The sequence below is a fragment of the Saccostrea echinata genome, unplaced genomic scaffold (assembly GCF_033153115.1).
Source record: "Saccostrea echinata isolate AGI-Se365-2 ecotype Australia unplaced genomic scaffold, CSIRO_AGI_Sech_v1 ptg000016l, whole genome shotgun sequence".
Lineage (NCBI taxonomy): Eukaryota > Metazoa > Mollusca > Bivalvia > Ostreida > Ostreidae > Saccostrea > Saccostrea echinata.
In genome coordinates this window covers 15,803,543-15,817,619 of record NW_026889765.1, presented here as the reverse complement: position 1 = coordinate 15,817,619, position 14,077 = coordinate 15,803,543, and the positions used below count along the sequence as shown (strand labels likewise).

Here is a 14,077-nt window from a genome sequence, read left to right as displayed (position 1 = left end):
TATTAAGCAAATACCCTGCAAAAATTACTACAAGGAAAAATCTTTTCTTCAAATAGAGAACATGTGCACGTGTTTATCCTAATATGTAGCTAGCGTTGATAAATAAAGTTGTTCTCCGGTGCAAAATATGCTGATAATTGATATCTTTGTTCCTTAAACCGCCGTCACAGAGAGAGAGTATCATCTCGGAAATGACACGGTCTCCCACTTACAGGAAGATACGCTATAAAAGCGGGGAAAAGACTACAAGTACCAGATTATTCATATAGATATTGTTAATGTGTGAGCAAATACTACTACAATACCGTAAAGAATAATGGATTTAAATAATACTAATTTAACGAACAATGGCATAGACATTATAACACTCAATGATCTCCGTGCTCAGTTCTTGTTGCCAAACACCGTGGTTTTGAGTGTGTACTTGGTGGTTGGTGTCATAGGAAACTTTTTGGTGTTTTACGTGTATAAATTCTGCATGTCCAGACACCGCTCAGACAGGTTCTTTATTCCCTATCTGGCAGTTTGTGATGCCTTGTCTTGTATAATTGGAAGTGGATTCGCCATCTCTTTAAACATGCGGCCCATTCGCTTTTCGGGAGATGCTCTGTGTAAGGGTGTATGGTTCATGACGAAGTGGTCAACAGTTGTGTCTGCTCTTATGCTGTTACTGATAGCGGTAGATCGGTACAAGAAAGTATGTCGACCCTTTAAAAATCAGATGACACCCCTGGCCAAACAAGTATCCATGGTGACGATTTTTGTTGTTTCCGCTGTAGTAACATTTCCAACTATATTCTTTCATGGTGAAATCCAGTTTTCAGCAAGGGGTGCACCCCATCTTACAGGCAAGGATTTTTTTTATTCCTCTAATATTTATTTTTTTTAATTCATTCTTAATGTTCATATTGTTTACTCATCTAACATTAATAATTTATGATCCCCTCATTGATTTTATCTTGAATGTTAATCTAAGAATGTATGTATTAAGTTATATTATATTATACTATTATATTATAGGACATATGTGCGGTCGAAATAGTCTCTTTACTGGACTGGAGACATATTTCACGGTGTATAACGGTGTTCTTGCTTCATTGGCTTTCATAGGAATCACCACCGTCACAATTTTATATTATTTCGTTGGAAAGACCATTTATAAACAGACGAAATTTCGAAATCGTTTTACCTCCTCTCCAAGAAAAAGCTTTGTTCCTGCAAATTTACCCAAATCAGACTCCGGAGTCGTGTCAGATGGAAATGATGACGTTTTCGTCGACAATTCAACTAAAGAGGAATCTGACAATAAAAAACGAAAGGATTCGTCAGAATCCTTCTACTCGACAGACGATGATCTTGAAGACTCCAGTATTCCAGTAGCAATTCGAGAAAATGGTCGACGTAAAAAGAGCATCGTCAATCAAGTCCTAAGTGTTCAGCAAACTCTAAAGAAGTACAAGATCTCCATCTTATTTATGTTAATCACAGTGGTATTTGTACTAACATTTACACCCAGACTAGCCATAATGATTCAGGAGGCAGCAAATAAGGAGTTTTGGACTGGACTCTCAGACAACCAAATAAGACTGACTTTATTTTTCTATAGGTTTTACATCGTCAATAACATTGTAAACCCATTTCTTTATGCTGCATTTGATCCCCGTTTTACTCGTGAAATTAAAAAGCGTATACCATGTTTTAAAGAAGCTTCAGTATAATTGCTGTAGCATTGTAATAATGTCTTTTCCAAATGTATGAAGCATATGGTTCTTGGCAAGGCTGTCTGTTCATATGTCTGTTATTTATTAGTGCCCAGGACAATACCCTCGAACCTTGATTAGAATGGATTTAAACTTAAGTATGTTTGAATTTGTCCATGACTAAACGGCTTGTCATTATGTTGAAACGCGGTCAAGTGTCAAAAGTCAATAAGTGAACTTTCCAATAAGGTCTGAATAGCACACGTCTATGTTCTTGTAACTTGCTAACAAGACGGAAGTAGGGAATAGTAAGGGGGCTCTGGGGATGCATACATTGTATATTAAGGGCTGATTATCAAATCTGGGATCTTTCTTGTCATTGTTTAGGAATGATTACCATATAGAAACTTGAAGCGTAATTTACGAAAATGTAAATAATTAATGGATATCAGATTTGGCCCTTGCATTTCTCCCGTCAGCTATAATTTATCTTCAGTTTGGATGAAAGCACATTCTCCATTCTGATTGATATTATGCTAAAAAGTGTAAAATATACACTTTGCCTTCACAGGTTGTAACTCAGTTTCATCATTCCTTTAAATTTTACAAACAAAAGGAAGACTCCTTTGGAATATTTCCTACGGTGCATTTAGCGCATCTTATCAATAAGCAATCAGTAAACTATTAATGCGAAACGATGACATCATATATGACGTAATGATTCAGGTCTACAATACTAGGTCCCAAGCAAAGGAGTATGTGTTTCTACCACAAAGTAACTGGGTAGCATGTTTCCTGTATTCGTTCATCTGCCTGGCCCTTTAGCGTATTTTTAAACAATTAGCAAAGGGGTCATCTTATGTCATATGTCTTTCATCATATATAATTTATAGTTGAATATTTTTTTGTTGTTATATATAAGTACAGAATAGATTATTAAAATGTTCTTAATCTTAATTTCCTTGTCAATACAGAATGCTAGTAATGGATATAAAGGCATCAATATAAAGTTATACAGATACATTTAAACTCAACGAGTATACTTGCTTGCTGCAGGAAAAGTATAACGTACGTGTTTTAGTTGTTAAAGAGATTAACAAAAAAAAAAAAAAAAAAAAAAAAAAAGATTTGTACACTGTCGGTACACATAAACTGTTCTATCAATTTTTATAAAAATATTTTTGCTTAGTGTACTTGATAATGCTTTCTCTGTATACACAGTTCTATAAATTACATGCTATAACTTTTTACCTAGTCATAAATCTAATGATTTTTTAAAGATAAGCTAAAATACAAAAACACATTCATACAGATAGATAGGTCATATTGTCAGTAACATTATTTAGAGAATAATGCTTTTTTTATTTGTCCTTACAAGATTATGGTAATTCTGAAAATAGGAATATGTTTTCTTTCTTGTTTTTTAATTGTTTCTCCGTTTGATTTGTTCTATTGTTTTGTTTTGTTTTTTCAAATTTTGATAGATCCCTAGAAAGATAATTTTTATTTAAACCATTTTTAATGTGTAATAAATTTTATACAATTATTTATTCAAGATAAATGGAAGGAAGCAATGGATAGTTGCAACTGACTTCAAACCATCAAGAAATAATAAGATTTTAAAGCACCAAGACAAAGATATATTAAATGATTTTTTTTAAACAAGATGATTTTTATACACATTGAAAAAGTGAAGTTTCTGTTAGATGCATATATAACAAATTACCGAATGGAATACAAGTCCTCATAAGTTTCTTCCTCCTCTTTGTTTACAATTTTTCCCGTTTAAATGAACCCAAAATAAAAGACACCAAAGAGTATTTCCTAGAATGCAAATGATAATTGCAAACTAATAATACAACTAAACTAAAGGACAAACAGGATGCGTTTTCCATCATCAACTTTCCATATTTTTGTAGCAATATTCCTTTTTTACCTGCGTATGTGTCTCACAAGTGATTACATGTAACTACGCAAGAGCATGTTCTGTGCACAATCAAATTTTTTAAACGGAGGCAGGCTACTTACAAACAAGTTGATGTCATATGATTTAAATGAAATATGAAGATAACTCACACTTATCAAGCTCAAAAGTCCACTGGAATGTAAAATCATATATGGTACAAATTTTGATGCACCACATGCGCATTTCGACAAATTATGTCTCTTCAGTGATACTTATGCCGAGATGTTGGAAATCCGAAATATTTAAATAAAAAAGCTTTGGAGAGCTGAAAAGGCGGGGGGGGGGGGGTACCAAAGAACAAATACGTCAAAGGATCAGAGCTGTGCAAGGGAGAAAATCCTTAATAAATTTCTAGATATTACGACAGCAATTCAATATTTATCCGTATTTTCAAGCTAGTACCGAAATACTTAGCTACCGGGCTGTAGAGACCCTCGGGGACTAACAGTCCACCAACAGGAACATTGCTAATTAGGAGCAGAGCAAATGATGACCTCTAATAATAATTATTTTCTCAATTTACTGTAAAAAGTCTGTATATAATTGATATAAATAATGTTTTGAACATGAAATAGTATCAAATATTTTTTCAATTAAGTTTTTAGTAATGAAGATCATTGATAATTATAAAATAATTTTTGCACTCCTGACTGCAGTAAAATTAAAGCACTAGAACACAACAATTCTTAGAGTGTAGGCAACATCAAGCGGTAACGAAATTGCGCAATATTTATAGTCCAATACTGCATAATTAAAACATATGATAGTGTTTAAACTTTGCTTTATATCTTGAATTATTAGGCTGGGTAAAATGTATATTAAGAAGATAAAATATATTTTATACTATATTTTTTCACAGGACAAACACTGTAAGCACCCGAGGTCAATTAAAAACATTCTACTCATCATTTTGTCCTTTATATCTATTCATATTTGATCAGCAATAATTCTAACATATTTGTTGCACTCTTAACCAAGAGCATGGAAGTCTTTAAAGTAGCATTGTGAAGTGAAAATTACATCAGAATTGTTCTGTTGTTTCAGTGAAGTTTAGCAGTTGCTTGAATTTTATAACAGTTTTTTCATTGTGTTTATTTTTTACATTCATTAAAATTAAAGAAATGATAAAAATACATCTGCATTTTTTGAAACAAAATTGAAAAAAGAGAATGATTTTAATAATAAAACTGTCAATATTTAGTACTAAATTATTCAAATAGATAATTATTAATTAAAGAATATTTCTTATCATGAATAGAAGTATTTTCATCATATAACTTGAATCTTAAAAAATGCTTTGCACTCCTGACCATAGAAATATAGATCTTAAACAAAGACAGACACCGTAATTGATAAATCTGTTTGGTAAAATAAAAATCAGAAAATCATATACTGATAAAAGTTTTTCATGCTGTGAAGTAAAACATTAAATGTTTCACTCCTGGCATTATTGGGTATGCAAAGATACTTGCAATTGACTCTCATTATTGCTGTTTGTAATTTACATAACATTTTGAAGTTTTAAATTGTATATCAGGTTTTTTTTAACACTTTGAAAAAATCTTTTTTGACTTAATTGTCTTTCAGATTTTTGAAATTGATGTTTTTGGCAACACTCCTTACAAGTATAACATTTTTTTTTTCAACATCAGCCATGACCGCAACTTGGTTAAAAAAAGTTACTACAGTCTACATTTAAAGCTCAATACTTTGAATATTATCAGGAAAGTCTTTATTTCCAACATAAACCATTGTTATTTATTTCACAGATCTTCAAAAATTTGGAAATTTCAAAATGTCACATAAAAGTGTTGCACTCATGACATTTTTAGCATCATTTTTGGGCATAACTTTTTTGTGAATTGAGATATATTTGGCAGGTATTTAGACAATATCTAAGGACATATGCTGAAACATAGACATTTTATTCCTATTGCCTGTATTTTTCGTGTTTGTTAATTTTTTTAATTCACCCTAAGTTACAGTTTTATACATAATAAATTCCATATCGGGTGTGGTGTTTAAAGATAATTTTTTCTACTTTCGATTTAGACTATAACATTTCTGTTTGATCGTACGATTGACTCTAGCAAAACTTCATATACATCATGCATTGGAACAAATATTATGTTATACATGTAGTTATATTTGGTACATGTTTTGCTATATCTTTGTTTTATCTGGAAAGACAGTACGCTGCCTTATATAACATTGTTCTACAACACGAATCACTTCTTAAGGCTGGTCGTTTAAAACAAGAGACTTGGAAGGACATTTATTTAGGTAAAATCAAAAATGCATTGCTTGTTATTTACCTCATCCCTTTAGAGATCTAGACCGTGTTTGAATAACAATGCACTGGGTTTATACCAGTACATCGTAATTCAAAAAGTGATCCGTCTCTAAGTCCTTCATGCATTCATTGTACTTGTGGACAGGAACCCCCCCCCCCCCTTCAAGATTTGAGGGATATTTCTTATAAAGTGACAATATTTTTCATGTACACCATAGGAAAAAACACGAAAAACCTCAAAAGTCAATATAATAATTCCAAACAAAAAATTACCCAAGTATACATTATATGAGAGAGAATTCTCATATTATAAGGTGGGGTATTCTTTGTATGGAACAATTATTTTGCGTGTTTTTTGAATCCCGGAGTTGAACAATGGGGGATTCCTGTCGACAAATGTCTGTTATTTAAATACTAGTACTCAATAATCAACCTGATTTTACATTTTTATACTCTTTATGTAGGCAGACCTACATTGATATACATGCATATGTAGTACCCAACAAGCTGATTGAGACAATTACTTTGCGACATTTACCCTTACACATTTTTTTAATTAATAACAATGATTTTTTTTTGAAGCCGACTTTAAAGAAAACCTAATGAAATTGGAACATGAAGTGGAATTACAGAAAAAAGCAATCGAAAAATGTCTAGAAAATGAGGAAAAATATGGTATAATTACTTTTGTTTAGAAAATTAAGTGTATTTAAGTCAAATCAAATGCTCTCATAATTATATATCTTTATAATTTAGACTTGCTGATATAATAGATGTAAATTATGTAATGTTAATGTTATATAACTTATTGATGCAAAAGTAAAACTGGATACAATTAAAGCAATAAGAGCTACATTTTTGAGAATTTTATTTTGCTGTTAAAATGTGTTATTATGATAAATTTGTATGTAATTTAACCCTTTTTGATCAGTTAGAAATAAAGTATCAGAGTGTTACAGAATAAAGATTTCTGTACAACCAAATCTATAGTATTATATAAGAAATCAATATTGTACAGGATGACAATAATGTAATTTTGCTTCAATCAAAGCTTATCAATAGTTCTTCCATCGCAATTATGAAGAACAAAAGTTTATAAACTTTTTTTTCTGTCATTGAAATAGTTAATTACAATTTGGTAAAAAAAAAATTCTGGCATCAAAGTTGCAGTCATATTGCTTTATATACAAAAGGGGAAATTTTCGTATATTGCAAACATTTGATAAAAAGAAATCATTCCTGGAAAATCATTTGCTTCAATTGAAGGCATTTCCTCCGTAGATGGAAGGTTTGCTATAAATAATTTTTAGCAAATGATGCTAGAAAGTAAATATTCCATGGCAAATTCCTGCAGGGGGAACAAGTTTTACAGAACAGTGGAAGAAAGTGCAATAGAGCATATCCGTTAACGTAACCTGTCTATTAAACGGGCATTATCCATCTAGGCAGTAATATCCGAAGAAAAACGGTAAAATACACATTTCATCCGCTTATTTGGATCAGCTTATCTTACCATCTCTCTTATCAGTGGAAGTATTAGAGATTGGTCATTTGAAAACAGGGAAAAGGTTGGAGGAAATAATTAAAACAGACCAGAATAACTTAAGGACATCTGATCCTCGGCCAGGAAGGATAACTCGTTAATTTTTTTTTTTTTGATTAAAAAAATCAAGCTTGAAAATAAAATTTTTTCATGCAAAAATTTTCATTTCATGCATCTCAAGGTTCTTAGAAACGGTTTTATAAAAAGTTGATATTTGTACTCCATGAAAGTATTTTAAAATTTTCATATGTAAAGAAATCAGATTTTTAAAATCTATCCTTAGATACCTAAGTTTATAAGAAAGATATGAAATCAAAGGTGATTTGTGGTGTTTTGCAATAATAGGATACGCTTAAACATTATACATCATAAATGAAGTAAATAGAAGAAACCGAAGAAGCATATAAGTATAAAAATTATGCATTTTTTTCAAATGCCTGGATGCCTATAGCTTTTTATCCAAAAAACCAAATATATTTATTGATGAATTTTAAATTAGGAAATGCATAGTAGTTGTTATTATTCTCATTTGCTTAATACTTATCTGAGATTTACTAATTTTCCCTATATAACACATGTACAGTGTGTCCCAGAATATATGATACCATTTCATGATTATGTAAAACATAGTGTAATGAATATAGAATTACAACAAATGCATTATAAACAATGCATATACTGTCCAATTTTATTCACACAATTTTACGGACATTGAAAGGTACATGGCAAAATAAGTTCACTTTGAAATATGCAGTGGTTTTTAAATGATGTCCTCTATATATGATTGGTAATGATCATTTTAGACATTGCACAAAATTTCTTAACTTAAGACAGAAGTGCATTTCTCGGTTGTTTATCCTCTGGATTTTCATCGGAAATATACTGTTTAATATATGCCAAAGATTTAGATTTGGGTTTGGTAACAATAAATTAAGACTGCACGTGATACTTACAGTTTTAAAATGAGGGTAGCTAGCTCGTTTGATAAATCCATTTTGATTAAAATGCAATTTGTATCAAATTTTTTATGCAATTTTGTGACTACATAAATTTAACTATGTGAGAATTTTTTACTGGAATATTTTGTTGCTAAAAATTGTATTTATCCAAATATTAAATGAGACAAATATCAAAGAAATTTGTCAAGATACTTGTTTCTGACAGTTATTTCAAATGGATCATATATTTTGGGACACCCTGTATGTTTAAGTCTAATGATAAAGAAATATCGTGGGTAAAAACACATTACTTTGAGAATTCAGAGACTTTTTTGAGCATTTTCACTTATTCAACGCCTGATTTTCAGAACCCGAGGATCGGACTACCTTGACGAAAACCCAAAGGAAGCAGATAAACCAAAAATATCCGGATACTAAAACGGAAGAAAAAAGCAAGTACAAATAGTGTATTTCTAAGAGCATTTTTTTCATTTTCTGGCAAATAAGATGCATTTTATTCTTCATATACTTCGAAAAAAATGATAAAAATTATAAAAGAAAACAGGCGAAAATCTGCTTTGTCATCCACTTTGGCGTAATTTTCATAAACTTATATTTTATATAAAATATAAAGTGACAATATTAAACTTGCACGTAACATCGGTTTTGTTATATTGCGGGGAAAGAGGAGACAGCCGGAAAATTGACAGGCTAATTTAACCCCCCCCCCCCCGAAAAAAAAATAATGACTACGAAACATTTTTCCCACAGACTCAAGGTGGATGGTTTTCGAAAGGTCCTGATGTTCTTTTTTAGATAGTTGCTCATTAACGTTGAAATATTTGACTACATCAACATGAAGTAGGGACCGTCCTTCTAACTGCCTTTTTCCATTCTAAAGAATTAAAAGAAAAAGGTGAGGATAAAAATGCCCCTTTAATTTCTTCCCCCGATACTAAGTGACTGGTTGTTATCTGTATACTTGCACTAGTAAGAACGGTTTGAGATTTAGTAGTAATATTTTGATTCACAGACACCTGAAACGTGGAGAATGTACATCTCTGCATCCCATCCCCTTCTTATTGCCGAAATAAATTAAAGAGCCTATATATTTCTCGAAAATGTGGGATTTCCCCATTATTTTCATATTTATGGAGGAAATATAGACTCGTTATAATAATTATATTTTTGGTAGTGAGGAGGGGTAGAAAAGTTCAAGACGGTCGCCACTTTATCTTTTGTTTGAAGAAAAAATCTTAGCATCTTCGGACACAATTACATTTATACGTTGGTGGTTATTTATTTAATTAATTTAATTGGTCTTTATTTAATTAATTTTAACAGATGAAGGACATACAGATCTTACTCTTCGCATATTTTGTGCCGTTTTCGCTTTGATTCTTGGCCCAATCCTTTTAATATGCTGGCTATAGGTTTGTTCTTTGTAAGTATGATTATAATGTGTATTTTTATAAACATGCATATACGATCCCCTTTTTACTTGAATACTTTAGATTGTTAGTGGGTGGTTAATAAAACGCAGTGGTGTAGTTTCTGGTATATTAAGGCTCCCCACTTCACAAATAAACCATGGATTTAAGGTTCCAGTAATTTACGTAATTAAACCCATTTAATTTGGTCACATAAAAAATACAAAGAAAATTCCTGCATATTTTTAAAGCTAGCTATCATTAAAAAATATTAAATTTTATAATTTTCAGAGTAAGCACTTTAATGCATGAAGTGAGCATTTTCATTTATCGCTGTTCATCGCAAGGGAGATATTTTTTAATCCAATTTTCGTTCGACTTTATTGAAATTGGTTTTTTTTTTCTTTATCAATTAAGCTGGTTTCATTCGGCTTTTTAAAAATCTTGTAAATGAATCGATAAGACGAACAAATGACTAACTTGTTATTGCAAATACAATGTACTAATTTTTTTTTTTATATTTTAGTAGTTAACATATATGTTCTTTTGTGCATGTAAATATAACATAACAATTTGTGTTTATTCCTTTTTCATTGTTTTGTCTGTCTTTTATATCGCAGGACTAATGACATTATAATGACAATATAATGCCTGTGAAAAACTGTTGAAAAAAGTAATGAAGAACAACACAAGTGAGTTAAGGCTAGGTATAGGCTACGCGTTTCTATGCAAATGAGCTAATAAAAAGGCACAAAAGGTATTCATTATACAAAGAAGTTTTAATCAATTTTCCCACGACATGTTATAATCAGTCCTTGCACTGGCTATTACCTGTTGTAAGCACCTATAGAAACGTCTATACTGGAGCTTAACTCACTTTGGAATTCAGCCTGATATATATGTAAGCTATTTTATTTTTTGTGGTTACTTCGAAAGACGGCAAAGCTTTCGAAAAAAAATATGTTTATATATATATATATATATATATATATATATATATATATATATATATATATATATATATATATATATATATATATATATATATATATATAAAGTAAACAACAAAATTATGCAATATCTGCATGAATAATTTTTATTCCCACAGAATTGTTGTTGCAAGTTCTAAGACGGCATTTATTTTAGCATTAGAGGTACGTTGCTTAATTAACGCAATATATACATGTGCTGCTCAAAAAAGTTAAGAACCATTTTATGTTTTCTCAAACTTTTGAACAAGATGAATAATTGATCAATAATAGTATATTTTATCAAATTAAAAGGCCATTTAACAAATGCAACATATGTACAGAGAAAAACAATCCTCAGCATACTTTTAAATTAGCTCAAATACAAAGAAAATCAAAGTAAGTTCTTAAAATTCAAGTTCATTTATTCACTCAAAACCATCGAAATATATGGTACCTGAGGACGATGAAAAATATTTACAGTATATAAATTTAGGTCAGGGGTACATATATATGATGTACTTGTAGAGTCATATTGCTTTGGTTCCAGGAGGGTTTGTGTGTTTGGTTATGTTTGTTTGAATAAAAAAAAAACACAAAACAAATCAAAATAAAATCCTGAAATTTGCTGGGTTTTTTTTTAAATGTTCATTTTACATTATGAACGTTTTTAATGTGCAATGTACATATTTTTTGGAACGAGTTTATTTCAATGTATTGCCATAGTTACTCAAATTATAAATATTTGTTAAATGCTTTAAAAATGTTACTCTTTCTACAGTCTTGGTCCACTTTCAACAATACTTTCTACACAAGGACGCTAAGATACATTATTTATTGGTTACTTTTTGTCGATGAACGGTATTGGCATGGTTAACAAAATTAGAAATTTTAGTGAAATTGTAAAATTCTTTCAAAATGATAACCGTCCTGCAGTTTTGTCTGATTTCTTTATTATTAGCACACAATTATACCATACTAAGATACATAATTCTGATAATAGTTTTTTTTTTTTTCTTTTTTTTTAACACTTCGATGAAAGGTCTTTCCATGGTTACTTGAAATAGAAAATTTCTGTAAAATGCTTTAAAAACGCTACTCCTCTTAAGTTTTGACCTGTTTTCAATAAAACTTGGCACACAAGTAGATTAACCTAAGATATTATATGCAACTTCAGGCATAATTCTAGTAATTCATTTTTTATTCAACATCCTTCGAATTACCTAATTAGCAACAACTTGGGCTAAAACAACTTAAATTTTAACTACATGTAAACATGAGCTTAAATTTATAAAGACTTAAAGTAGTCTTCCGTTCGTCATATAATCTTCAGATAAAGTTTTCCTATTTGCAGGAATTCTTCCTAACACCATCACGGACCGGAGCCCCCACCATTTATTACTGTAGCATTTGCGAAAAAAAAAAATCTCCAAGACGGTGGTACGCACATACTCCATCATCTTCAAACCGAAATATTCTGGGAAAAAAACGTACAAGTGTCCAGTAAGCTTGGCTCTACTTTACATGATGATTGCACATCAATCAAGGTGTAGTCGTCGGTTGTTTTGTTTGAACAAATTGAGGTCATGGCTGATGCTGAAATAAATATACCTGTCAAGAGTGCAACAGAAAAATTCCAAAAAACATTGATTTTAAATATCTGTATGACAGTTAAGTCAAAAAAGAGTTCTCAATTCAAAGTGTAAAACAATATAACTGATAGACCATTTTAAAACTTAAAAATGTTATATGAATCACAAGGAGCATTAATGAGAGTCAAGTATCTGTGCATACCCAATAATATCGTGAGTGCAACATTTGATGTTTTGCTCCATAGCATGGAAAAACTTTTATTAGTATATGATCCCTGATTTCAATTTTGGAAGATAAAGACACAAACCAAATAGATCTATCAATTACAGGGTGGGTCTGTATTCCAGATCTATGTTTTTATGGTCAGGAGTGCAACACAGATCAAAGTTATTTGAAGAAAAGACTTCCATTCATGTTAATACATATTCTTTAATCAATAATTTAGTACCAAATTATTGCCAGTTTTATTATTAAAAATTTGATAAATCCAGAGGTTTTTTTTTCTTTTGTTTGATTTTTTATGAATTAAAAAACAAACAAACACACTGAAAAATTGTAATAAAATTCAAGTAATTCCACCTCAACTTCACTGAAACAACAGAGTACGTTCTGGTGTAATTTATGCTTCACAATTCTACATGTAGCTACTTTAAAGACTCGCATGCTCTTGGTCAGGGGTGCAACAAAAATGTTAGAATTATTGCTGATCAAATACATGTAGGTACACATATAAAGAAATAATCGGTGAGTAGATTTTTTTCTGTTTGACCTCGATTGCTTACAGTGTTTGTTCTGCGAGGGAAAATATACTATAAAATATACTTTTACCTTCTAAATATATTTTAGCTTCTCTCTTTTTTTTTTTTTTTTTTTTTTTTTTTTTTTTTTTTTGGACATACATACGGAATAATTCAAGATATAAAGCCAAGTTTAAATACCTCTATGTGTTTTAACCATGAAATATTTAGCTATAAATATTGCACAATTTCGTTGCCAACACTTTATGAATTTTTATGTTCTATGAGTTTAATTTTAAATTTTACTGCAGTCAGGAGTGAACAAAACTGTTTAATAATTATCAGTATTATACTTTCATATAAATTAGTTGAATCTGATTCAACGAGAAACATTTGTTAAAAAACACTATTACCCGCTGAATAACGAAGCCACGCCCTCCAGCGTAGCAACAGTCAACACTGCTTGACGACGGGTGATATTCCAAATAATAGTGACTGCGCAGAATTTATGCGCGCAAGGTTCACTGTTATATGTATTTGTATAAAACATTCAGTATAATATAATAAATATTGCATGTAGTGGAGTGTAACATTGAAAATTATCACCCTAAGAAAACCATTGTCAACCGAGGCGCAGCCGAGTGGTTTTCTTAGGGTGAAAATTTTCAATGTTACACTCAACTACATGCAATATCTATATAATGATTAATGAACTTCATCTATCTTTACTAAAATATTAATTGCAGAAAATGTTTGATAGTATTTGTAACTCAAATCATTATACGTCTATCAACAAATTACAGATATTGCTTTGACATTTTACAGTTAAGTCACAGAATAGTTTTCGTCCTCAAAGATATATTTTTAAATGTATATTACACAAGCAAATAATCATATTTTGAAGTGTAG

The 14,077-nt window shown here is 30.6% G+C and overlaps 1 protein-coding gene across 1 annotated transcript; it reads left to right on the top strand.

Moving 5' to 3' along the window:
* The first annotated feature begins 307 nt into the window (after positions 1 to 307).
* LOC133188953 (cholecystokinin receptor type A-like) lies at positions 308 to 1,735 on the top strand. Its single transcript, XM_061324424.1, has 2 exons — positions 308 to 848; positions 1,021 to 1,735. Exons 1-2 carry the CDS (start codon positions 317 to 319, stop codon positions 1,716 to 1,718), a joined length of 1,230 nt encoding a protein of 409 aa, XP_061180408.1. The 5' UTR covers positions 308 to 316; the 3' UTR covers positions 1,719 to 1,735.
* The last annotated feature ends 12,342 nt before the right edge of the window (positions 1,736 to 14,077 follow it).

Coding starts and splice junctions, on each gene's coding strand:
- LOC133188953 (XM_061324424.1), top strand. CDS start 317: ATGGATTTAAATAATACTAATTTAACGAACAATGGCATAGACATTATA. Junction 849..1,020: donor GGGTGCACCCCATCTTACAG/GCAAGGATTTTT, acceptor ATTATATTATAG/GACATATGTGCGGTCGAAAT.